Consider the following 27,887-nt stretch of genomic DNA (forward strand, 5'->3'; position numbering starts at 1 on the left):
AAAAAAGATACTGCTGCGGCCCTAATATGCTTCCGTACGTATGAAACTGTAGCAGGCCTAACTAACATGTATTTCAAACTGATTTTTCTGTTCTGGAAATGTTTCAAAATAAATCCTTGAGGGACGAAGTATTCATTGACTATGTTGCTGCAAAGAGGTACTAGTTTGTTTTATCCAAATGACCATCCTTTATTATACCTAATCCACCGAGTCTATGATACATGCATCTTTCTTATGCGAGTGTAGCGGTCAGCCGGGTGCATGGTTCGCCGGTGGCCAGATTAGTGAAGCACCTGACTAGATATTCAGGGGGCCCGGGTTTGAATCCCGGTCTGGTCCGTTGCAGTTTCTCCCTTCCTGTTACATTTGGTGCCATAGACCAGCCCCTGGCCTGGAGATTAATATCCTGGGTTGATGTCTTCAAGTGTTACAATAGTATTCTTTTTATCCCCAACAAAAACTGCAGATGGTTCGATCCATTTCAAAATTAGAAATTTAAATTTATAATGAATTAAACATTTCTTATAACGTCTATTTGCATAGTAAATAATAGATGTGGCGATGGCTTTTTATTTGTTATCACCATTTTCATCTTTTTTAAAGATTATATCTATTATAGTCGGGCTCAATATTCTCAATATATATCAACTTCCGGTATTCAAGGAGACTAACAAAACTTGAACTTGGCCATAATCATGGCAAGTTTAGGGCCTCGGTTCTTAACGCAAGGAAAAGTTTGTGCTAAAAATGTTCTAAGATCACCTTTACTGAGTGCTGCTTTACCGAGCTGCACACAAGTCGCAAACTTAAGATCAGTTAACAACCCATTTCCTCTGCCTCCACGTAAAAAGCCGTTCACTCACAGATACAACATCTTTTGGCAGCTACTGGACAGTCCCATACCGCGCATGAATGAAAATTCCATCGTGGTCGTAGTTGAAGGAAACATAGGAACCGGGAAGAAAGAGTTGGCAAAGAAACTAGCGGAGGAGTTTGATTTGAAGTACATTGATCCCATCGACTATGACCAACTTTATATTGATAAAAATTGTATGCCAGGCTTTGATTACAGGATCATCAATAGTTGTTCTCCTGAACGTGTAATGTTCAACAGCTTGGATACGTTTTGGGCAACAGAAAAAGTACAAGAAAACCCACTGATTTTGATGTCACAGTTTGAGATGTTCCACCTCAGATGGCACTCGTACCTCAAAGCGCTAGTACATATTTGTAATACTGGTATGTATCGATATATTGTATCAGTGTACAGAAATGTGAAAATCAGGTATGCCAGGGTCCTATGATACCGAGGTTCTTAATGATTCTCAATTTGCTTTTAAGATCTGTTGATCTGATTTCGGTCAATTGTTAATTAAGAAATTATCGCATTACTTCGAATGACCAAAATGCCCATGATTTTCCGAAATGTCCCATAAAACTACAGAAAGGCCACTTCCAACGTATAAAATAAAGCATATTTAGTTTATAAATGTTCAATTTTGAAAAGAAAATGCCAAATTGTGGTTGTAAATACAGTGAAAACTGTCATAGCGACCCAATGTATTATTAAGCGACTCACTGTCATATGTGACCATAAAAAATTCCCCCTAAGGTGTTTCCTTATATATTGTACCTGTATCAAATGACCACCTGTCTGACACGACCAACGACCATGATTTTTAGAACGTTTTCGTGTAATTTCACAAAAGTTTACCTTTATTTAACGACTGTACATTTTTCGATTACAACAACACGATTCATACTTTCGATTTCGGTTCAGCACGACTATTGTGGGGATTATCACCCCTAACAGTTCTGAGCAGTGTTCTTGTTTAGTCGGCCCTCTGAATCAATTACCATACCCAAGCTGTCAACATGCAGGGTCGCGTGTGGTTAATTGATAAAACTCGAGTTGTTCTTTATTTAACAAAATCAAGGATCAAGGAATCAAGGCCGCAGGGGTCGAAATTAACTTTTTCTAGCACAGGCTTATTTTAGCTTGTGGGTATAAAAAGATTTGCTGTGTACAATGATATTGTGATTTATTCAATGTCTTTCAAATTGAATAACATATTTCCAGCATTTATTGTACAAACAGAGACACAACACTTCATCACTAGCTTTTTTACCACCAGACAAGCATTGCATTTTTATTTTTAGTTACAAGTAGACTATACGTAAATACTTTTTACAACGAAATGTTTATAAGTTTTAGAAAATTTACATGCAGTTCATAAATGAGATTTCAATCTCATGTAAATGTATCATTCTTAAAAAGATTAAATGTAATTTTTGATGAATGATATTATAAATTATGATACAATACATGTAAAGTTGTTTTCTCCATTATACAAACTATTTCTGTATATTTTTTGCGAAATTTTAATTGCGGAAAATAAGCAACCTGTATTCAGGGCTCGAAATTAACATATGCCCGTCTGTCTATGACTGGTTAAAAGTCTGGCGGACGGACTGACATTTGTTTTGGTCAGTCCGATGGGACTGGTTAATTTTAAAAGCATCATTTTTGGAAAATATACTTATGAAATTTTATACACACATTTGGCATGCTTTGATCTGTAGATATCAGACGAATGTGATTCGTAAATATAAATCCCACATTTTATTATTTCTGGAAAACTCTGTTGTACTGGTAATTTTTTCTGCGGACTGGTTGAAATTATACACCATCAGTCCGGCTGGACTGGTGACATAATAAATTAGCTTCAAGCCCTGGTATTCAGAGACCACCTGTCATATGTGACATTTTTTCCATTCTCCGTTGGACGATCTTTTAATACAGGTTTGACTGTATAGAAAATTGTGTTCAATTCTCACATTTAAAGGCAAGCTGTATGGTCCGAATTACATTTTTTTTCCATCTCGTAAAAACGATATTAAATCATCACACGTATGTAGTTATGAGCTTTTATGACATGTCATACATTATTTTACATGTTTTAACCAAAATTATTTGATTTTTAATTAAATCGGTGTTTACAAACAACCACGTCACTCTGCCATTCCATGTGACAGTCACATGACCAGTTCAAACTTTCAGATCATCGGTTGTCTTATCTGTGTATTTTGTTACAACAGTACTGTGCCATAAGTTTAATAGAAATAAAAAATATCAAACACCTCTTAGTAATTTGTTGTTTACGCTCTTTCAGCCTTAAAACTAGACATGCGTCAGAGTTAATACATCATGTTAGGATTCCCCTGACGCGTGTGGGGCTATTTATAGACGTCTAACATTGTATAATTTATGCATTATCCGGAACACCTCGGGCCTTTCACCAAATAGACCGTGCTTTGGATGAAAGGCCCGAGGTTTTCCGGATGATTTCAGCGATTTTTTTCTACCCACTGGTACCGGTACCCATTCAATTAGGAAAAATAGCGTCAATATTGAACAAATTGGGAATTTTCTACCAATGTATCGGCAAATGATTTCAACTAAAAGAAAAGAAAAAAGAGAACAAAACAAGAAGTAGTCATTCCTTTAAAAACTTTTTTACGGTAATATTTGCTGTTGTGATACATAAGGAATCGTCGTAGCCTTGTTTTAGAATCGTCGTAGCTCTACAAAACACGCGCACTGCCATGATTTGTACTTCCGATTTCATACTGGAAGTGAACATTTTAGTTAACTTGTACAACGTTTCAGACTAAGTAAATTACGATGTCAGCGGTCTATTTTTTGGCAAGTAAATTGGGAATTTTTAGTTTCAAAATTGGGAAAAATCAATTGTTTTTGGCATTGGGAATGGTACCGTTTGCTGGATTTACATATGTACCACACTATATTTACTTTCTAAATAGTATTCTCACTGTTTTCTTTTACATGCAGATGTTTTCAAGCATGTAATTAAGGAAAAGTTAATAACTTTGTAAATTAATTAATCTCCTTTAAAGTATTATGTACAAAAATGATACATGAACATCGGGTCATACAGCTTTAATAGCAATGTTTCAAAGAACGATAACTCTAGCAAAATCTTGTGGCCTCTGTGCTTATCTGAGGAGAGCTATCACCGAAGTTTTTGTCCCAATAATTCTCGTATTTTCTACCCATATAATACTTGTTTGAATTATTCTTTGTTAGTTTTGTTCGCTGTTTTATGAGAACTATAAATCTTTGGTTTAAGAGATAAATAGTTTTCAAAAATTTTATCAAAAGTTAATAACCTCAAATACGTAAAATGTCTTGTTTCCTCTATTCATTCAGAAATGATAAGAAGATGATAAAATCTGCAAACTTGTATCAAGGTCAAGTGACACCAGTGACCTTGACTTATGACCTTACAACATATATTACTTAAGAACCAGGTCTGGTAGAGATATATATGGGATCTTCAGAAAGAATGATGAGATGTACAAATTGGTATGAAGGTCAAGTGACTCCAGTGACCTTGACCTCTGACCTTGAACAAACATACTCATAACATTTAAGAACTGGAATTGATAGAGACATTGGATCTTCAGCAATGATGAAAGGAGGATGAGATCTACAAATCAAGGTCAAGTGACTCCAATGACCTTGACATCTGACCTTAGATCATAAGTTTGGTGTTACTTTAAAAATGAGGTCTGATAAAGAGATGGAATCTTCAGAAATAATAAAAGGATGATGGGATCTACAAATTGTTATCAAGGTCAAGTGACCTTGACCTCTGACCCAAAACACAAGTATGGTATAACTTTAGAACTGGAACTGATGGAGACATGGAATCTTCAAAAATGATAAAAGGATGTAGTGACCTACAAAGTAACTAGTATTCCCATTGACCTTAACTTTTGACCTTGATTATAAAAACTTGTACAACCGTAGAAAACCAGGACTGGCAGAGACATGGGTTCATCAAAAATGATAAGAGGATGGTGGGACCTACAAACATCAAGTGACTGAAAAAAAAAAAAACCCAGGGATTTTTTTGAAAATTTTCAAATCAAAGCCTTTGTGAAAAAAAAAAATCGAGATCAGCGTTCAAAATATACAAGACCAGGTAGATAACTCTTAAACAAAAACATGGACAAAATAAACGAATTTTGTTGAGATAAGAGGTTAAATATAGATGCCATATCCCGAAATATTATTTGAATACAAGTAGATAAGGCCATATTTAAAAGAATGTTTGTTTCCCCTCCCCCGGGTCTGACTTTTGAAACACACTAGGTAGGCAGGTGGTTTTTTGTTGTTTTTTTTTTAAATTTTTTGTTGGAAACACCTATGAAAAAGCAGCTCAGAGCACCGATAGTCATTTTCAATACTGTACATCAGAAGAAGAGTATGTCATGTATTGGTTGATCTTGTTTTTATGTTGGTCACTGGATTGACATGTCTGCTGGCATTTATAATTCATATTCTTGGACATGTTAGTGTGAATGCACTCAGTGGATGCAATATGTTGGTTTACTTTACAAATACCTACATAGAAACATTACATCTTTTTAAAGAAAACATTAAAAACAAAACCAAAACATTTATGTTTGACTTAATTAGTAGAAATAGATGTACTTATCAGAACGATTTTTGTTCTGGAAATAAAAAAAACAACAAAAAACAAAAAAACCCGCGATTTTTAGGTTAAAAATATTTGACACGGGCCCTTTTTTTTAGACCCGGCCGGGCAAGGGGAAACAAACATATTTTTATTTTTAGCCTAAATTAGAGTATTGGCCTTATATTGATTTATTGAGAAAGAAAGATTATACATCAGTGGTATTTCTCAAAATATTTTTTGAAACATAGGTAAAAACACTAGAGCATTGACTTCAATTTGTCAACCGATTCTGACAAAAATTTGTACCGACTTACATTTGGGTCAATGGCAAATTCCTACAAAAGAAACTTAAAAAATACAACCAACTTATGAGCGAGTACATACTGTATGCTGTGTAAAAATATTTTTAATCGGCTTATTTATAAAAGATCTTTATTATTACAAATAAATGTCATGTTTCAATTGATAAAAAATTGTATTCATACCCCTTTAAAAGTACTTTTCAATCTCCAGATGTTCATTTTAGGTCAATATGTACATTTCAAAGTGTCAGAAACTGGTCAAAAATCAATTGGAAAACTAACAAATTTATCCGACTTTTAAATATAAGTAATTGATTTTTCTGGAAAGGCCGGGTTGTAGATATCAATAAAAAGAGATAATATCTTGTTCAAACTTTTTATTAATTTATATTTCCGAATCATTTAAGTTATTTCTCAATCTCTAAAACATCTTTTGAGTATGTCATTCTGTCCTCGGTTCGATGGTTGTCAGAATCACTCGTAATCTCGGTATGGTATATGTCATGTCCAGACTCCTGTAGTGATTGCATGGTTATAAATACTAACTCTCAGTGTACTTCTGTGTGTTTATCCTTGATTGCCCACTCATTTCTACATCAGGTAGAACAACAGTATAATTATACTTCAAGGTTCACCAAATGTCCAAAATGGTGTGTTGTTTTTCTGGAGTACTTTTGTGTGTTGTTTTTCTGGAGTACTTTTGTGTGTTGTTTTTCTGGAGTACTTTTGTGTGTTGTTTTTCTGGAGTACTTTTGTGTGTTGTTTTTCTGGAGTACTTTTGTGTGTTGTTTTTCTGGAGTACTTTTGGAATGGAGCCCTTCTTACATTTGGGAAAATTTATGACAAAATAAGAAAATAGGAAAATTCATTTTTATTGAAAATTTGTGGTTTTCATCATGTTCATTATAATCATATATTTGGAATTCGACTCCATTTCATTTTTTCATCACTTTCACTGCATGGTTAACATCCTTTTAAGATGGCTAAATTTAAGATTGGGAAATGTTTTTCTGAGGTACATGTATATAGCTACATGTGTAAATACCTTGTTTGGTGTCTTTGAAATGGAATAGAATTTATTTTGTAATTATGTGGTTGAAAAAACTGTAAACATATTACATTTGTCTGTGTATTCTACTTACCGTATTTCGCGGAGAGGAGCCACCTCTAAATCAAGCACATCTCTACTAAATGTTGTCTGTCTGTATAATTTACAGTGTATATATTTAGAAAGAGTTTTGACAGTCTCAACTGGTGTGTATGTATATATATATATATATAAAGCACTAAATAATCACAACTAGGTACTGAAATTTTTTACCCCAGCCCGGGGTCGAACCAGCGACGTACGGCACCCACCGCCTAGCAAGATTGTCAAACCAGTGTGTAAGTCCACTCGGCCACAACTTAAAATCAATTGATATACATTGTATTATCATCCCCGCCCCCCCTCAAAAAATGGTCCACCCCATTTTATTTTCACAAAAATTATGATTTCAAACAAACTTGCTTCCCAGTGACATGAGTGAATGATTAAAGTAACAGAATGTTGGTTTTATATCTTCTACCAAGGATTCTTTGAATGTTCACTTGATTAACACTTTGTGTGATATGCCTTAATTAATTTTGTCATAAATTTTTTTTTCTCTGGAAATAAAAAAAAAAAAGAATCCTCCCACCCGCCCCATATTTTTTTGTGACCCCAGATGATATACTCTACTAATTAAGTTGAATTGTCCTATATGCTAACTTGTTGAAAATCAGTTTCCCCCAAATATTGTATGACACACTAAATAGACATTTGTAACACAGTAAGACTTGTCAAACATTTCCCTTCATACATCTTTTTATAGTAGTTGGTTGTGATAAACTTCTTTTTCCTTTTGCAGGACAAGGTGTTGTTATGCCTCGAAATGTCTACAGTGACATTGTGTTTTGCTATGCCATGATGAAGAAAAAACTCTTCCCCAGAAGAGGTAAATATTGGATTCATTTACTAGTAACACATGTTCAACCATTTGTACAAATTACAGTTTCCCTTGGAGATAAATGTTTTACCATAAAAAAAAAATAAAAATATTTGTGCAGCCCAATACTGAGTTTTGCGAATTATTATTAGGACAAATATTATTACATGTACATGATTCATAGCTGAATAATACAAAGGCCTTTCTTTTTAATGGATAAGACTCAATTCCGTATACTTATCTGGAAGACATCAAATCGGTTCGATTCAGTATTTTTGAAATACACATGTTCATCAAAACAAAATAATTACAGCTAAGTAAATGTTCACATAATATGGAACTAATTAGTAGGATATTTGATTCCTGATTATTTTTTGCAATCTAATGATATTTTGCTGATAATGCCTACTAAAATAAAATGCAGATGTATATATATATATATATAGCTCAATGATTCTCATTTATGATATAAAGTATGAAAGTTATTCTTACTCCACCATGAATGTACATAGGTGTTTCAACACAGTAAATGGGAAGAAATTCAATGTTATTAGGATGGGGGGGGGGGGGGGGGGGGGGGGTGTCCTCTATTGATGACATAACTGATGACGGGTTGTACATGTCTTTTATTTGTGAACAGTGTATAAAGAATTTGAGAATTACGTGGACAATGCCATGAAACACCTATGGGCGCCACATCTCGTTATTTATCTGGATGCCACCCCAGCCTATTGCCTAAAGAAGATCAAAGACAGAAATATGGTGAGGCTTTTGTATATTATTAAAAGACCACAGTGCGGGTATTATCATCTCAACATGACCCCCCCCCCTCCCCGGGTAATCATAGATTCAGGGCATATAGTTTTTGGTCTGTCTGTCTGCAAAAGCTTTCACCTTGACCATATCTTTTGAGTGATAAGTGAGAGAACTTTTATATTTCACATGATTGTGTATTGCTTGTGATAAGACCTTTTTTTTCGTAACAACATTTTTGACCACATGACCTTGAAATTTAGAGTTTGCCCACACAAACATGACTGACTCAGTCCATGCCTTCAGCCATTTTGTTCATTATTTTATTATCGGGATTTAACATAATGTGCATTTTGAAATGTAAAAATAGGACAAAAACAAAGTATAATATGGATTAATTTTCTTAGCGACGCCATTGACATTTATATTCATTAATTGATGAGTTGCATTATAGATCTAAAGCCTGGAACAATCCATCATGTCTAATATTAACATGCAATATTCTCAAACAGTACTCATTCCATCATGTCTAATATTAACATGCAATATTCTCAGTACTCATTCCATCACTAATATTAATATGCAATATTCTCAGGTATTGCAGAAATGATGGCCTCAGGGGGTGGGTGGGGTGTTAAGATGGGGCCTCAAGAAGGGGATAAAAGTTTCACATGAGAATACACAAGCTGCATATTTGATATCCAATATTTGTTGAACTTACAGGAATGCATCATTGTATTTTTAGATCACCTGAATCATTCAGGTGACCTATTGCTATCTTTTTTGTCCGTCGTCGTGCGTTAACATTTGAACATTTTCAGCTTCTTCTCTGAAACCCCATAACCAATTTCAACCAATTTTGGCATATAACATCTGTGGGTGGAGGGGAACAAAAATTGTGAAATTCGTGGTCCCTGCCCCCCTGGGGCCTGAGGGATGGGGCAAAAACCATCAAAATGAGTGTAATTTTAAAAAATCTTCTTCTTTACTCCTGGACATCAAGAAGCCAAACTGTGGGCATAATTATAATGAGCGTTGAGCCCTCTACCAAAATTGTGAAATTCATGGCCCCTGGATCAGGGGTTCTGGTGTGTTAGGGTGGGGCTCTATTGGTCATATAGTGAAAATGTAGAAATTCTTTGAAAATCTTCTTCTCTGTCTCTGGGTATTAAGTAGACAAACTAATAGCATGGTAATGATGAGCAAGGATGCCTCTTTAAAAATTGTGAAATTCATGGCCCCTGGATCAGGGGTTCTGGTGTGTTAGGGTGGGGCTCTATTGGTCAAATTGTGAAAATGTAGAAATTCTTTGAAAATCTTCTTCTCTGTGTCTGGGTATTAAGTAGACAAACTAATAGCATGGTAATGATGAGCAAGGATGCCTCTTTAAAAAATTGTGAAATTCATGGCCCCTGGATCAGGGGTTTTGGTGCTAGGGTGGGGCTCTATAAGTCATATAGTGAAAATGCATTATTTCTTTGAAAATCTTCTTCTCTGTCCTTGGGTATTAAGTAGACAAACCAATAGCATGGTTATGATGAGCAAGGATGCCTTTTTCAAAATTGTGAAATTCATGGCCCCTGGGTCAGGGGTTCTGGTATTAGGGTGGGGCCCTATTGATCATATTGTGAAAATGCATTTTATTTCTTTGAAAATCTTCTCCTCTGCTGCTGGGTATTAAGTAGACAAATTAATAGTATGATAATGATGATCAAGGATGCTTCTTTCAAAACTGAAATTTATGGCCCCTGGGTCAGGGGTTCTGGTGCAAAGGCGGGGCTGATTGATTATATAGTGAAAATGCAATATTTCTTTGAAAATCTTCTGTTTTTGTCCGTCGTCGTGCGTTAACATTTGAACAATTTCAGCTTCTTCTCTGAAACACCTGAACCAATTTCAACCAATTTTGGCATATAGCATCTGTGGGTGGAGGGGAACAAAAATTGTGAAATTCGTGGTCCCTGCCCCCCTGGGGCCTGAGGGATGGGGCAAAAACCATCAAAATGAGTGTAATTTTAAAAAATCTTCTTCTTTACTCCTGGACATCAAGAAGCCAAACTGTGGGCATAATTATAATGAGCGTTGAGCCCTCTACCAAAATTGTGAAATTCATGGCCCCTGGGGCAGGGGTTCTTGTGTTAGGGTGGGGCTCTATTGGTCATATAGTGAAAATGTAGAAATTCTTTGAAAATCTTCTTATATTGGTTTTATCTAAGGAGTAAATAACCCTTTTCTTTATGATGTCTCAGACCTAGGATTTTTAAAAAGGATTATTGATTGAACATAAAAATGACACATGTACTTCATGACCACATAGCTATTCAATGTTTCTTCCATCCAAAAGTAAAATTCTTATATTTAAACACAAATCTAATTCAAACATTGCAAGGTTGTTACATGATACTCAGGTGACCTATATAAGGCCCCTGGGCCTCTTGTAATACCTAGGTTTGTACTGAATGTCTAGGTTAGATATGAAATTTGAAGGTCACTGTATTGGAAATTCTTAATTTTTTTTTTAAATTTTATGATTTGGTATGGTATGAGAGGTAGCAAAGTGTGAAAACCAAAATAGTCTTCCTGAAAATTCCGGGGGGGGGGGGGGGGGGGGGGGGGGATGCACACAATACAAACAACTATTGTAACTATAAGTAAAATGAAGCAATTTAAAATTGTCGTGTTATTGTGTTTTCAGTCCTATGAAGTGAACAGTCCTATATTGAAAGATGAGGATTTCTTGTCCTACATCAGCGAGGGGTATGACAAAATACTGCTGCCACAACTCGAGTAAGTCACCTTGTTCTGTGTCTGGTTTAGGTCTTTATATGGAGTTGTACTGATCAAGTCCAATTTTCTTTGTTTTTGTTAGCTCACTTGAGCTGAAAGTGTCTGTTGTCTGTCCGTGCATCTGTCTGTCAACTTTTCACATTTTTATCTTCATTTCCTGAACCACTAGGCCAATTTCAATCAAACTTGGCACAAATTATCCTTGGGTAAATGAAATTTGAATTGATTAAATGAAGGGCCATGTTACCTTCAAAGTGGAAAGAAATTTTGCTTAAATGAAGGGCCATGCTCTCTTCAAAGTGAAAATAATAAAAGAAAAATAGAGTGGGGTCATTTAAACTGTTCTTCTAAAAAATCGCTGGGCCAGAAAAGTTGAAATTTAAATGAAAGCTTCCTGACATGGAGTAGATTTATGTTTGTTTAAATGAAGGTTAATGGGGGTAGGGTGGAGCCACAATAACGGATCAAAGTTTTATTTGTTGATGTATAGGAAAAAGATTGATGGCACAGGAAAAGTATTGCATGTATTACAAACATCACTTGGAAGAGGTTTTCATGTAGTTGTATCAAAGTGATTTTATGTTAAACAAGATTTTATCTGAATACCCCTTTGCTTGTCGAAGTGGTTCTCCCTACCACTTTCCCTGTCTGACTGTCTGTTATCACTGAATGTGTCCCGACAACAGCCTGCAGGCTGTCCATGCTTTCACATCACCAAAGTTGTTTACTTTCTAAATTCAGCTAGTGATGTCACATGATCATGAATATTTCAACATGTGGCGTTTATTTTCTGCCAGAATGATAGATACACAGCAAAATAGCTTGATTGCTCTTTAACTTGTATAAGGCCACAATTAAAAGAATGTTTGTTTCCCCTCCCCCGGGTCTAGTTTTTGAAACTGACCAGGCAGGCAGGTGATATTTTTTTTTTTTTTTAAATTCATATAATTTTATATGTATTGTCGGAAAAAAAGCAGATCTGTCAAACAGGGCACTGATTGTCTTCAATGCTTAACATCTGGAGAAGAGAACATTTATACTACTATGTTGAGGATTGGTTGAGCTTCAATGTTTTATGTATTAAAATCCTGGAATGGCTTGCTGGCGTTGAATCTGTATGCTAATATGAATGCTCTGGATGTGTAATTTCTGTTTTCTTTACTCCGACATTTCTTTAAAAAACATTATTTAAAGAAATAAATGAAAATAAACAAAAAACATTTATTCTTGACTAGAAACAAGTAGAAACAAAAATCATAAACAACATGTTAAAAAGAATGACTTAGAGAGGATGAATATCAGACTAGAATTAACTGATTGTCAGACTAGAATTAACTATTTCTTAATTGGATTTCTCTTTGGGACTTCCAATTTTTTTGAACGACACAAGTCACAAACTGGCAGCACAACTTTAAAGTTTTTGCACAAGTCCTTGTCCTTTTGGATCTCTGTTGCAACACAATATGCACATATGTCTTTGCGGCCAACATCCGAGCTGTAGTATGCAAATTCAATGTGACTGGTACATGCAAGCTGGAGTCTTGTGAAAACTTTTCCATGTAGAACATCCCCTGAAAGTGACCAAAAAAAACACTTGTCAGAGAAAAAAATTGATTTTAATGTTTTTGTGCTCTTTATTTTCTTTTTCAGATTACCCAAGGTTAAATTCAAAGATTCATCCCTACTTCCATTACTTCAATGATACAAATATTATAAAGATGTTATCATTCAATGACTGTAAATATAAAGGCTGCCAAAAACATAATTTCCACAGATTGTGCATTTAATACTGAATGTCCTTTTGGAGAGTGAAAAAGGGGAATATGCATGGTAGATGCAAACATGTTTTATCCTGCACATGTATATAAGGCCTACAAAAAGCATTTAAATTTTTGAACAATGCAAGGATACAGATTGAATGTGGACAAACACACAAATCCAATTTCTGTTCTTCTGACATTTTGTCATTTGATTAAAAAGATTTGAACAGTGAATATTCATCTTAGTTCATGTATCCATTGTTTATGATATTAATCATCATGATGATAAACAAATGAACATACTTGTGCTTTGGTTCTGTCAGAAATGCCAGTCTTATTTAGTGTCATTTAATCACAATATTGTCAATAAATATACAAACCTTCTGGTGCTAAAATTGCCCCGCAAGTGTAGTCATATTTATCTGTTGTGTGCTTCAAGGCTCTTAAATCTCGAGGGTTCAACTTCAGCTTAGAATAAATGCATCTAGGTTTGTCACATTCAGTGCATTTTATTGTAGATCTCACATTCTGGGCAACAAGCATTCTGTTTTCACAACCCTGAAAAAGATTAGATATCAAATGCTAATTAAAATATATTCATTGAATGTAGAACAAGACAACCTAGATTGTAATGTTAAACAAAACCTTAAATCCAGGGAAAGGTGTAAATGTTAGAATATTGGAGGAAAAATTAAGCAAAAATATTGAAATATTAATGCAAGTCATGAAAGATATTAGGATCTAATTTAGCACAACTGTCAGACATATTTGTTACCACTGTGTGAAAATTATAATATTGTCTTTCATTTCATATAGCCTAGCAGTTTTGGTCTGTTTTCATAAGATACATGCATCAGTGCCAGTACCAAGTCTGACTGCCCATTTTCCTATTGTTGTTTATGTTTGTCCAATGTTGAAAAAAATTTGGGCAGCACTTCCCCTAGGAATTTACCGTTTTTACACCCCCTACCATAAATTTCCCCAGACCAAAAGTTTGGGAACATTGAAGAAAGAAATGAAATGGTGTGGGACAGACTCATTTATAACTTTAAGACATGAGCCATACACCATCTCAAACCTACTTGATAGAAATATAATAATGCATATAAATTACCTGTAAATCTGGGAGAGGCTTCATCAATCTTTTGAGGGAGCTTTGTCAGTGTGCTGGACTTTCTCATCAAAACATCGAAAGCTGTAGGACATGTAGGAGGATTTTGACCTTTTGGTACATTGTTATTTGGTTCTAAGTCTCTTATCACGTCAAATTGTACATATTTCAATTTTCTATCAAAGTTGTGAACCACTTGTATCTGTTCTTCAAAATCTGGCTCAAAAGTTACACCGTTGGCAAGTTTGTCCGACACGGTGACAGTTACTTCGTCCAACTTGTCTATGTTATGGTCGCCGTCCGCTGTCAAATCATTCAAAACCTCATTCCATGTACAGTGTTTGGAGAAACTGTAGAGTCTGTTGACTATTATGGGCACAACTTTAGATGTGTGTTTGTATTTTATCTTTACAGTAGACGACAACGCTATTCTGTCACCCATTTTTCAAGTATGGATAAATCCCGGTAACTTCCGAAAAAAGCAGAAGTAACGTCTAGAACCGACACGGAGCGGACACGATTTTTTTACGGAAATAAAAAAAAAAACATCGCAATTTTTTGGCAAAAAAACTTTTGACCCGGGCCCTTTTTTTTGACCCGGTCGGGGCGAGGGGAAACAAACATATTTTTATTTTTGGCCTAATTTGCATAAAGTGTATAACTTGTATTGTTTGATAAAAATACACACTTTTATTCCATTGATAATATTCAATTAGCATGACATCTATACCTTTACATGTAAATAGGGACTCAAAGTTTTGCATGTGAATATTAAGGAAATTTGATGAAAAAATAATAATAGGGGACTCAAAGTTTTACTTGAGAATATGAACTTTCAAGGATATTTGAAAAAAAAAATTCAAGAGTAACAAAGCTAACCTAGATCACATATAAATTTACAAACATTCTACAGATCGAGCCACAGGACTAATTTCAATTATGAAGCTTTCTTGTGTAAAGGAGATTCAAAATTGATCAAATGAAGAGTCACACCTTTTTCCAAAGAGAGATAATTAAGAAATAGTAAAAATGTTGTGGCACTCTTGAAATTTTCTTCTCCTGAACCACTGGACCAGAAAAGACAAAACTAAATGTGAAAGCTTCCTTAATGAGTGGAGATTCAAAATTCTTCAGATCATGGCCAATGGGGGTAGGGTGGGACCACAACAGGGGATCAAATCATAACATTGGGATCTATAGGAGATATCTTTAAAATTCTTCTAAACAAGACCAATAGTGCCATATTAGTCATATTAATATGCAAGCATACTCAGATAGTATATTTTCAATTTGTTCAAATCATGGGAAGGGGGTGGGGGGTGGAGGTTGGATAGGGCAAGGCTATAAAAAGGGGAACAAAGTTGAAAAATCTTTTAAGTTTTATTCCTATTGCAATTAGTTGTCATCAGTCGCCGTACGTTAACAATTGAACATTTTTAACTCCTTGATAACTGCTATTCCAATTCTTTTCAGATTTGGTAAGCAGAATATTTGGGACATAAATTGTGAATTTCAGGACTCCTGCACCCCAGGGGCCCTAGGGGCAGGGCAAAAAACTGCAAAAAATTGAACAATTTTCAAAAATCTTCTTTAAAACCACAATTGTGTAAGAAAAACTAAATGCATAGTGATGTAGAGCAGGAAGGCCTTTACCAATATTGTAAATTTCATGATCCCCTGGGTAGGGGTTCTGACCCCAGGGTGGGGCCAAACCTACTATATAGTGTTTATGTGTAAACCACTTAAATAACATCTTCTTTAGTGTATGCTTTTGATACTAAGTTGAAACTGAATGGATATTTAGAAAGAGCAGGTAGTCCTTTACTAAAATTGTAAATTTGATGATCCCAGAGGTAGGGGTTTTGGTATCAGGGTGGGGCCAAATTGGTCAGTTATTAAATAAATTTGTATTAACAATTACAGAAATTTTTAACTTCTTGATAACTATCATTCCAATTCTTTTCAAATTTGGTATGAAGCATCTTTGGAACAAGGGGGGTGTAAATTGTAAATGTCAGGATTCCTTCATCCCTGGGGTCGTAAGGGCAGGGCAAAAACTTCCCAAAATTGTCCAATTAAAAAAAATCTTGCACTCTAGTACCGCACATGAGTAAGAAAAACTTAATTCATATTGATGTAGAGCAGGGAGGCATCTACCAAAATTGAAAAAAATCATGATCCCTGGGGTGGAGCCAAACTTAGTATTTTGTGTTTATATGTAAGTTTGCTGAATCTGTCTAAAATCTAAATGTATACTTTGGAATAGCAGAAAAGGATGTACAAAAAATGACGAATTCTAGGATGGGTCCAAATAAGTCATATCTTTTAATGTTTTAATGTTAATACACCTATTATATTATGTAAAGCCTTTTATCAGTGTATGTACTTTTGAGGGCATTGAAATTTTAAGAACACATTTATACTGTTGCTGAACATTAGAATTTAGCTTAGATCTGTCGATATTCAGAACAAGAGATGTGAATGACTGCCCTAGAGTTACCAATGATGGAATGTAGGTGAAAAGTTTGCAAGGTTCTTTAAAAAATCTTGTTCCCCAGAACAGCAAGACCATTTTAGTCATTTTGATATTGAAGTGTGGCAGATCTGATTGTTTAATTAGATAGAATTGCTCTTAATCTGTGCCCTGATTATTAATTCAGCGTCTTATTGTATTTAACATTTATTTACTGTCAGTCATTTTTATTTGAGTACTTTTATGTTTAGATATTGTTGATATATTCCACGTGTTTTTAGCTCACCCGAACCGAAGGTTCAAGTGAGCTTTCTGATCAGAATTTGTCCGTAGTCTGTTGTTGTCGTAAACTTTTCACAATTTTATCTTGTTCTTCAGAACTACTGGGCCAATTTCAACCAAACTTGGCTAAAAGCATCCTTGGGTGAAGGGCTTTCAAGTTTGTTCAAATGAAGGGCCATGTCCCTTTCAAAGGGGAGATAATCACAAAAATGCAAAAATAGGGTGGGTTCATTTAAAAATCTTCTTCTCAAGAACCACTGGGCCAGAAGAGCTGAAATAAATTTACCTGAAAGCTTCCTGACATATTGCAGATTCAAGTTTGTTCAAATCATGCCCCCCCCCCCCCCCCTGGGGGGGGGGGGGGGGGTAGGATGGGGCCACAAGGGGGAACAAAGTTTTACATACAGATATATAGCGAAAAACTTTAAAAATCTTCTCAAGAACCACTATGCCAGAAAAGCTGAGATTTACATGAAAGCTTCCTGACATAATGCAGATTCAAGTTTGTTCAAATAATGGACCCCGGGGGTTGGATGGGGCCACAATAAGGGATCAAAGTTTTACATACAAATATATAGGAAAAATCTTCTCAAGAACCACTGAGCCAGAAAAGCTGAGATTTACATGAAAACTTTCTGACATAGTGCAGATTCAAGTTTGTTCAAATCATGGCCCCCAGGGGTAGGATGGGGCCACAAGGGGGATCAAAGTTTTACATACAAATATATAGTTAAAATCTTCTTCTCAATACCCACTGAGTCAGAAAAGCTGATATTTACAAGAAAAGTCAGGATAGTTTCTTTGGCTTTGATTGGCTAAAGTTAGTTAATTCAGGGCTGTAATCTAACTTATTTATATCTGATGTTAATTCAGGGCTATTATCTAACCTATACACCTGATGTTAATTCAGATTATTCCGATTCCTTTCAGGGAAGAATCTGAAGTCCTGGTTCTGGATGCTGATAATCTACCAGACTTTGATTTAGTAAGTTGGGATTATTATACCCCCCGAACGAAGTTCTCGGGAGTATATAGGAATCACTCTGTCTGTCTGTCCGTCTCTCTGCAGATTCGTGTCCAGGCCATAACTTCTTTGTTCTTTGACATAGGCATACCATAATTGGCACACAGGTGGATCACCATGAGACAATGTGTCAAGTACCTTCATGACCTCTATATGATCTTGACCCTTGACCTCAAGGTCAAAATTAAAGGTTTTTTACAATGGATTCGTGTCCGGGCCATAACTTCCTTGTTCTTTGACATAGGCAAAGTATATTTGGCACACAGGTGGATCACCATGACATGATGTGTCAGGTACCTTCATGACCTCCATATGACCTTGACGTCAAGGTCAAAATTAAAGGTTTTTTTTACAATGGAATCGTGTCCGGGCCATGACTTCTTTGTTCTTTGACATAGGCATATCGTATTTGACACATGAGTGTATCACCATAAGACGATGTGTCATGTACATTCATGACCTCTTTATGACCTTGACCTTTGATCTCAAGGTCAAAATTATAGGTTTATACCATGGATTTGTGTTTGGACTATATCTTCCATTTCCTTCTACAAAGGCATACCATATTTTTACACTCAGGAATAAGATGGGCTGATTATAGACATGTAGTGAGATTCAAGTTTGTTCAAATTGTGTCCCTGAGGGGCCATAAATGATTCACAGAAATGGTTTAAAGTTTTACTGTAAAACACAGTCATAGCAAACCTCTAGGGCCAGTGAAAAACAGTTTGTTTTAATCAAACATCGTTTACTTATATCTTATAAGATTTTCATTATTTTCCTCTCATAGGGGAATGAATATCACTTTGCCATAAGCGTGAATTTGCTCTAAGCAGGTTCATTATAAGTGTGTTTTACTGTACATAAGAATGTATATGACAAATGTAATAATTTTCTCTGAAAATCTTTTTCTCGGGAACCATAAGTGTATACATTTTCGTCAGTATGCAAGCTTCTTATTGTAGTGAACCAAATTCACACCGTCACCCCATGGATTGGATCAGGGCCACTAGAGGGGTTTACATGATAATACATGTAGATAGGAACATTTTACTAGTTACCATGTGAGCATCCTCATGTATTATACATTTAAGTTCACACTATCCTCCAAGGACCTTTCCAGGGGACGCCCATATTAGGGGTTTCAATATGCAATTTCCGAGTTGCCCAATAGTTCTTTCCCTTTGTGGAACTCTTATGCACAGTGAGACGCAAAACATACTGTCCATACGCGATGGGTACAATGCTTATCGCTGTCTACATATATTGCCTAAAGGCCGATTATCATGCAACCACCCAAATTGCAGGGACACACAATATTTGTAAGTTTTAATTATTAGTATTTAATAATAAAATAGCTCAAACAAAAATGAATAATCACCATTTTCTTCCGTTAAAATATCACTCGTGCAGAAGAGGAAATATAAAATAATTTCATATTGAATTTAATGACCTAATTCAATCAAATATTATTCTTGATATGGTCAGTTTACTGTATACCAACGGCTGATATAAACAAAATTTACACTTTCATTACTTTCATCCGTATTTACAAAGCTAGTCTATAGTTTATGTACACTACGGGCAACACAGATTTCTTGTTTTCCGCGTTCCTGCGATGGGAAAAATTTAACGCGGTAATCTATAGGTAACTCATGTAAACCGCGTTCTTATCGCGGGATGACTATCAGTTAGCTGTCCCCGTCGCGTTAACATTTGTTAAAAAAATTGATCGGTTTTGTACCATCTCCCTCGATTTAATTTTTAAATGGGGGGGAGGGGGGAGACATTTTGAATATTTGCATACAAATGGTACGATGTCATGTAATTATGTCGCAGAATTTGAATAGACATATTTCAGTCCTGAATATTTAGTTGATCCCAATATAACTTATTTTCAAAAAAGTCAATAAAAGTATTAATTTGAATGAAATTAGAATCAACATGTATTAATTTCGTTGTGTGTTTGAATTAGGTTGCTATCTCAATATTGATTTTGATTATCTAATGCTACAAATCCTGGTGTTGCCTAATTAGAGGTCCCCCTGGACCCCAATTTCCTGTGTATTTCAGTAACTGACACTACTTGTGTATAAAGATTAGCACCCACCCCCACCTTGGGAGCTCCAGGTAAATAACACCTATGCTGAAAAGACAATGCCTACTTCTCGGTTTAAAAAAAATTGGGGCCGTTACCGTGCATGCATTGTGTCATCATGATTTTCAGCGATTGTAGGACAGAATATCACAGGATAGAAAGTCTCGGACAAAATGACCGTGGACAAAAACTCACGATTAGAAATTATGTGAAATTGGGATAAAAGGTCACAGTTCATAGGAAAATTAAAAACAATTAAAATTCATTTTTATATAAATTTTAAAAAAAATGTTCTTTTTGTAAAGTTTAAGAAAATATATGTGTAAAATTATATACTTTCTATAAGAATTTATTTGAATTTCAAACTTTAGATTTTAATACTGATAATACAAGAAAAAGAAGATTTTATTGATATCGAATAAAAATAAACTTTGTGATTAAGTTTACAATGCTACATGTATATATCAATGGTAACCGTTGTAAAAACAAAATCTGCTGACAGATTCCTTACACTCCAGATTATTGTGAAAACAAGCAGTCAGTGATTGCTATATATAAACATCAACCTGCACCACCCATTTGGTTGTCAATATGGTAGCTTCTACATTTTGATAATCAACTCATTACATAAGTTTATGCCAAAAAAGTAGAGTTTATTTGTGCCAATTAAATTTCAAGACCTTAACGACTGGGAGGCTGGGTAAATCCATCAGGAGAGAGAGAGAGAGAGAGAGAGAGAGAGAGAGAGCATGTTTGTAAAGGGACTCTCTTCTGATACTGTAGTATGTCAAAACTCGGACACACTGGTAAACAAGAAGTAGTATTACCCAAGCTCAAGATCACACTGCACAACAGATTAGCGAGACAAAGAAAGTCAGTCACAGACACAGTTAAAATCTAACATTTTATTAGATTACATTTACATGTACATGCTGTACCAGTGAGATGTACAATTTCCAAAGAATGAAATGATATGCGTATAATGAATGTAAATTGAATATTTAGGTTTTTTTCGCAAGTGAATTCATTAATTCATCAAATATTATCGTAAACTTAATATTTTGCATAAATAAAAGAAAAAGTTGTGTATTTGCCATTTCTAACAAATAAAAGGATGTGTAACAAGAATGTGTTAAGCTTAACTTTCAATATTCTTACAATGATAATGAAAGGGGGTGTCTCCAACCTTTATCTGACCACATTTTAAGTGATGTTGGCAGAGAAGCCATGCTGCTTCAAAGGGACTTTTCCTCGTAAAACCCGTGCACGAGTATTTCAAAACTCGGATCCTCGGGAAGACAGGAAGTATTATGCAACCATAGATCCACACTATTTACAACATAACAAGATGACAAAGAAAATTATAACATTAAATTTATCACTAAAACATACATCTTCCAACAAGTAATCCGATATGCAAGATGAATGTCTAAACAAAAACGAGAAGATTCAAGTAGAATTTAAATTTACGTTTCATTTTACTAACGACATTCTCAGTTCTTCAAATACATGTACACATGTATCATTGAAGACTGAGTTTTTGTTAAGATCAATGATCTTATTTTAAAATTTCAATACTCAATAAAAAGATATATAAGTATCAAACAAAGAAACATGCCCCATCAATTTTAGTCCCAGTTTAATGTATTCGCCATGGTTTCGCTTTCCAACGAATAAAACATGATTATACATGCATTTCAATGCCCAATTATTGTTTTACAAATAGAAGTATTTTTATTTTATCTTAGCATGCCTTTTTGCGCGATGATTATCAAGGAAATATCTATTATAATAAGTTTCAGAATTGGGTTTTAGATTTATTTTAATCATATATATATAAGCACATTCATTAAATACTGTAATATGAGAAACTGATTTTTCTTAAATTCGATGCAATTATATCTTTTATTTTTTTTATTTTGAATTTCATTTAAATGAAATGAATGCAGAAGAAATATACTTGTCCATGCACGTGCAATTTGCATGTTTAATCCAGTTGACTAGAAAACTACACTGTAAGCCATGATCTGACAGGAAAGACAGAACTGTCAAGGTATAGATCTCTTTGACATGTTATCTAATATTTTCTAAACTCTAGTTTCAAATCAATTTCTATTAAAACGATGTTTATAAATACCGAATAACTTTCCCGTGATCATCACTGACAATACGAAACCAAAATCTCTGAAGTAAATTATGTTTTACATTGTCGATTATACGGATAATGCACGTATATATTCCTTCTGAAATACTGCGAAAATTTTTAATTCACAAACATACTTGCATAAGATTTAAATTGTACTTTTCAATTGATTCTACCCATTGGAAGTAGCTGTCATTGGAGACAAGACACAGTATTCAGACCTGTGCAAATACAGATAGTTTACTCCGCCGCGGTATAAACGTGGTCCCGCGAAGCCCCGCTATGTTGTATGTGTGTTAAACATTTGAATAACATCTTTAATGCTATGAATACTAAATTGAAACTAAATAGAAATTTAGAAAGAAGGAGCAGGTAACCCTTTATGAAATTGTAAATTTCATAATCTCAAAGGTTAGGGATTTTGCATTGTCAGAAACCCACCTAGGTAAAAGAAGTGCAACTGACCGTGGGTTTCCAATGATGGGAAGTTTGGTATCGGGGTTGACCCGAAATAAATTAATATATAATATATATCTTTGTGATTTGAAAAACTTATTTTTATTTTGCTTATGCTGTATGAAAACTAAGTGGATATTAGGAAAAGCAGAAAGGGAAGTACTAAAAAGTAAAATTATGATGGATTTCCCTGTCATAATGATGTACTAAAGTGCAACAAAACAATACACTGAAGTGTACGTACATGAACATTGCAATTCATGTCTAAATGTTTGGTATTGTAGCTTGTCGAGGAATTGGAGCAGTTTAACTTCAACCCGTTTAGAGACAGTTTGTTGAGGGATGAGAAGTTCAAACAATGGAGACATACCCATGAAAGGAGCTGGGTGTCCTTTAGACTCTGGTAGGTATCCAATATGACCTCAGTCAGCGACTTAACTCAACAAATGGAGGGGAGTCGATCAAAGGGTCAATGTTGGCCAAATTTGAAACATTTCTTGAGGAAAGGGATTAAGGTTTATTGAATGGTGGATCATCCCTATTTCAAGTACAAATTGATAGTAAAATGCATGTAGCTAAAATCAGATGGAGTCATTTGAAAAAAAAAAAATTTAAGAAAGATTTTGTTATTAAAATATGTTAAAAAAACTCAAGCAATAAATTCTTGATATTTTATTGATATAGATCTGTTCAGATCCTGGGATATGAGAGGGGTGGGGGTGCAATGTTTTGTTTATATAAATCTGTACAGATTGTGGGATATGAGAGGAGTGGGGGTGCAATGTTTTGTTTTTATAAATATGTTCAGATCATGGGATATAAGAGATTTGGGGTGCAATGTTTTGTTTATATAAATCTGTTCAGATCGTGGGATATGAAATGTACAAGAAAGCTTCCTGACATAAGAGTGGATTCAAGTTTGTTCAAATCATGGCCCCAGGGGTTGGGTGGGGCCACAATGGGGTATCAAAGTTTTACATGCATATACAGTATAATTTGTCCAAACCGGCCTCTGAGTACTCCGGCGCTCTGTCAATTCCGGCCATAAAATATAGTCCCTAACATTTCTTTAACAAATCCTTTATTAATAATTCCCTGTACTCCGGATACTGCGTATTCTGTATATCGGCCGGCTTACACAGTCCCAACTGCTATCAATTAACTTTAATTATCCTGTGTAAACCGGCCCCTCGATGATACACCACCCTAATTGTTGCGGTCAATTGTATTCGGTGTACACAAGGTCCCAACTGCTCGTAATTAGCTCTAATTATCGCATTTAAACCAGCCACCCCACGATGACCAACCTGTCGGTATTCGGTCCATCACACGCGGTGTACACAAAGGGTGTCTCAAGGGAAGCCACAAGTAAGTAAAAGAGTGCAACTGGCGATGAGTCGCGATCAGTTTAAAATAAAACCTGATTTTTAGGGCTGCACTTTTCAATTATGACAGCACCACGCACGAGGTAATGGCGCCCTCCCTCTAACGACAGATACGAGAACTGACATTAAAAGACAAAGTTCAATTAATCGATGAATTCGATACATTCTTGGAATGAAACAAAATCAGCAACAATCCCGTTATGTTTTTCAAAAGTAGGGTTTCCACTAGTGGACTTCTCGGAGCTCTACGGCGAGTCAGACAGTGATGATATGCAGTTAGTTAGCACAACTCGCCATGTCCGGTCGATCACTCGGCATTGTATTAGTTTCCGTTTCACAAATTGAGACAGTCGAAAGCGATACATTTACAATGAAAGCTGGGAAAGACAAATTTTAAATGAACACAACACAAACTTGACGAACGTACATAATGTAGCACTTGATAACGGCGATGATGTAGATGAAATCGACAATTTACCAACAGAAAATTGCGCGAATAATTCCCAACTTTTAAATTTAATAAAAATTGAAACTTTTTCAAATGAGCACGACAATAAAACACTGACATTTATATTTTTAATTCTTTTGTGATTAATATATATTAAAACGTTAGCAATCATTACACACGTATGCATAGATAGTGAATACAAGGGAAGCAACTCTCATTCTTGTCAACATTCTGCACTCCGGACTCTGTGCAAACCGGCCAATTTCTTTGGAACCACACATAGCCGGTTTAGACAGATTATACTGTATATAGGAAAGATTCTGTAAAGCGGATTAATTTCATGATTTCCTTTTTTCTGAAACAATTGCGGTTTGATGAATTTGCGGATTTGTATATTATAAGAGTTACAGCAGTTGAGTCATGATTTACATTCAAGTTTGTTAAATTCAAGGGCCCAGGGGGTAGGTTGGGGCCACAATAGGAGATCAAAGACTATATATAAATATTGGAATATACAGGAAATTCTTTTATAGAAAACAGGGCCACGCTAAATCATATCCGAATACAAATGTTTCCAAGTTGTGTGGATCCAAACATTTTTTATGCTCCCCCTCCCCCAAGACCTTTCATTTCATACCATGATCTATGACGGTGTGACCTTGACCTTCTCCAGAACAGCAAGGTGATCTTGAAACATGTTTGGTTGTGTTGTAACCCGTTTGGGCTAGGTTGGGGACATAATGTACTGTTAATTTTTTTCATGGGAATAAAGGTTGAAAATAAAATCTTTCAAAAATCATAACAGCAGGGCCAAGGTGACTCAGGTGAGCAATGTGGCCCATGGACCTATTGTTCATGAAGGAAAGGCCAACGTGTATGAAATAGGGGTGAATCAATATATCGATATATCGAAATATACCGGTATACGCCTGTCCAGCGATATACGATACAGTGTTTCGACGATAAGATATGATATAATGTCGGGGTTAAAAATAGCCCTTTTAATAATCGGGATCGAAGTTCATAATTTAAAAATGGCTTCTAACAGGAACACGATTCCTCAGACTTTAATCCCCGCTTTTTCATTGTGACATTGGAGATTCCTCAGACTTCAATCCCCGCTTTTTCATTGTGACATTGGAGTTTCCTCAGACTTTAATCCCCGTTTTTACATTGTGACACATTGGAGATTTCTCAGACTTTAATCCCCGCTTTTACATTGTGACATTGGAGTTTCCTCAGACTTTAATTGTCATTGTTTGTTTTGTTATGAAATAAAAGATATGAAACCACTTCCATTTTTTTTAAAAAATTTTGATATTTTACTTCAGAAAATGCTTAAGTACCTTGTATATCCAATATATCGGATATCGCATCAGAAAATATTGTATCGTATTGGAAAATCTTGAGCAATACACACCCCTAGTATGAAAACAGTTCCTTCCAGCTCATTATATGTATTGTTCTATGTTGTTTTATACTGAATTTTCAGGGCCGATAGCTCTGCTGCTGATGTACAGGCATGCCCACGCCCTGCTACTATGCTTCAGATTCCAGAAATTCAATTAAAGGAAGAAGAGACCTTTGTTATTTGTGATTATTTAGCTGTAAGTACATTCATCATTGACACTGCATACTGTATATTTGGCCAATTTTGGTTGTCTCGAATATTTGGCAGATTTTTCTCAAAAAAGATGTTGGAAATGGTTGCGCTTTATTTTTTGACACAGTTTCATTTAACAAGTGCAGCATTTAATTATGACGCTTTAATTTTTGGCCAATATTTCTTCATGGTCCGAGTCCATCATGCAATTAAACATACACAATGGGGTTAAGGTGTCCCGAGTAAAATTTTACTAAAACTTGTGGGGAAATCCCTCGCTCACTGTGGAATCATTAGAATTCGTGGTGGCTCAATTTTCGTGGAATTCGTAGGTACCCCTCACCTGCGAATTTACATCCTCAACGAATAAAGAATCATAATTACATTCCAGAGTTATCTTTCTTACAAATATATAAATCCACTAAATTATGTGCCCACGAACCTGTAAAAATTCAGCAATCCATGAAAATTGGCCCCCATGAATTTAAATGATTCTACAGTAACTCAAGTGAGGTAGAGTTATATCTATCTGCTGTTTATCACCTTGGCACAGGTGAAAGGTGCGCTCAAATCATTTGCAATTTGGGCTTTATATGTCAACATTGATATGATAAATTCTTAAAAGTGATTCAGGGGCCTCCGTAGCTGAGTGGTTAGAGCATCGCAGTCAAAATCACACGGCCTCTTACCTCTGTCGGCGAGGGTTTGAATCCCGCTCGCACCGATAAGTGAGAAAGTTTCCCAGTTCACTTTCGGAAATTCGGTGGTCTCTGTACATTGTATCTGGGTTCTCTCTTCCACCAATAAAAACTGGGCGCCACCATATAACTGGAAAATTGTTGAGTGTGGCGGAAAACATCAATCAATAAAAGTGATCCAGGCCGTTAAAATATCCTCTAATATTTAGCAATTTCCATAATCTGAATTCAAATTTTGTGCATTTCCCATTCATTGCCAAATCTTATTTAAGTGAAACATAAAATCCTGTCATATCAAAATCCTAAATCTTCAACTAATAGTTACCTTTTGGAATATGCCTTGATCGAAATAAGATATCGTCATCTTTCACCTGTGTCACATGGACATGCACACACGACTAACCTTCTTTATTATAAATGACTATGCACATCGGGGAAAGATATCAAGGTCACAATGTAAAATAAAAATTACTTTAGTGCACTCTATATATTATAACATGAAATTTATATATATTATCAAAGAAAACTGAAAAAAAAATCATCTGACAAAAAGGTTTACACAGATACAGCTTGAACACTTGATAACGGTAGTAAAGAACGACAAAAGATTGTGACATTTTCCCCGCGATACAACTACCCGGGTATAGACCTGTACGTCATGATGTATTTTTATATTGTGATGTCATATAATATAAAGTGCACTAAAGTGTGTTTTAACTTTAATCGGGACACCTTAACCCCACTGCCACTCCTTCCAAATTTGATATTAAGTATCTTTAGGATAAGGGGGGCATAAATTGTAAATTTCAGGACTCCCATACCCCATGATTTTTACATGGATTGTATGAATATTCGTTCGTTTGGTATGGTATACATAAAATTATTTATTTGACAGAGAATGAAACAATACTACTACAATGTTCAACCGGGAGAGGGCGGTGTGGCAGGGGCAGTGAAGAGACTGTTTGTCTGAGAACCGTGTCGGGCTAGGGGGAAGAAGTGGTGAATGGAGTGCTTTGAACTCTTTCTTATGTTATTATCAAGTGACATTTGAAAAAAAATTAAATGAATATTAATTTATTGTTTTTTA

At 35.3% G+C, this 27,887-nt stretch overlaps 2 protein-coding genes across 4 annotated transcripts; one reads left to right on the forward strand and one right to left on the reverse strand.

The window, feature by feature from the left end:
- The first annotated feature begins 621 nt into the window (after nucleotides 1-621).
- On the forward strand, nucleotides 622-27,877 carry LOC125666007 (NADH dehydrogenase [ubiquinone] 1 alpha subcomplex subunit 10, mitochondrial-like). 2 transcript variants are annotated; one of them, XM_048899079.2, is made up of 8 exons: nucleotides 622-1,239; nucleotides 7,699-7,785; nucleotides 8,417-8,538; nucleotides 11,225-11,316; nucleotides 17,873-17,927; nucleotides 22,948-23,066; nucleotides 25,989-26,103; nucleotides 27,693-27,877. In XM_048899079.2, exons 1-8 carry the CDS (start codon nucleotides 696-698, stop codon nucleotides 27,768-27,770), a joined length of 1,212 nt encoding a protein of 403 aa, XP_048755036.1. In that variant the 5' UTR covers nucleotides 622-695; the 3' UTR covers nucleotides 27,771-27,877. The 2 variants fall into 2 exon arrangements, 1 of the variants encoding a protein (XP_048755036.1); XR_008799028.1 differs by lacking the exons at nucleotides 22,948-23,066; nucleotides 25,989-26,103; nucleotides 27,693-27,877 and adding an exon at nucleotides 20,848-22,550 and having other exon boundaries at nucleotides 637-1,239; nucleotides 17,873-19,663.
- LOC125649048 (uncharacterized) lies at nucleotides 12,518-14,654 on the reverse strand. Of its 2 annotated transcripts, XM_048876258.2 has the most exons (3): nucleotides 14,191-14,654; nucleotides 13,457-13,634; nucleotides 12,518-12,887 (listed from the first exon to the last, which is right to left on the reverse strand). In XM_048876258.2, the coding sequence occupies exons 1-3, from the start codon at nucleotides 14,212-14,214 to the stop codon at nucleotides 12,652-12,654; spliced, it is 438 nt and encodes a 145-aa protein (XP_048732215.2). In that variant the 5' UTR covers nucleotides 14,215-14,654; the 3' UTR covers nucleotides 12,518-12,651. The 2 variants fall into 2 exon arrangements, with proteins under 2 accessions (XP_048732215.2, XP_056007244.1); XM_056151269.1 differs by having other exon boundaries at nucleotides 12,518-13,634; nucleotides 14,191-14,631.
- Nucleotides 27,878-27,887: the final 10 nt, after the last annotated feature.

This window comes from Ostrea edulis, chromosome 10 (genome assembly GCF_947568905.1).
Source record: "Ostrea edulis chromosome 10, xbOstEdul1.1, whole genome shotgun sequence".
Classification (NCBI taxonomy): domain Eukaryota; kingdom Metazoa; phylum Mollusca; class Bivalvia; order Ostreida; family Ostreidae; genus Ostrea; species Ostrea edulis.

Coding starts and splice junctions, on each gene's coding strand:
- LOC125666007 (XM_048899079.2), top strand. CDS start 696: ATGGCAAGTTTAGGGCCTCGGTTCTTAACGCAAGGAAAAGTTTGTGCT. Junction 11,317..17,872: donor ATACTGCTGCCACAACTCGA/GTAAGTCACCTT, acceptor GATTCCTTTCAG/GGAAGAATCTGAAGTCCTGG. Junction 17,928..22,947: donor ATCTACCAGACTTTGATTTA/GTAAGTTGGGAT, acceptor TTGGTATTGTAG/CTTGTCGAGGAATTGGAGCA.
- LOC125649048 (XM_056151269.1), bottom strand. CDS start 14,629: ATGGGTGACAGAATAGCGTTGTCGTCTACTGTAAAGATAAAATACAAA.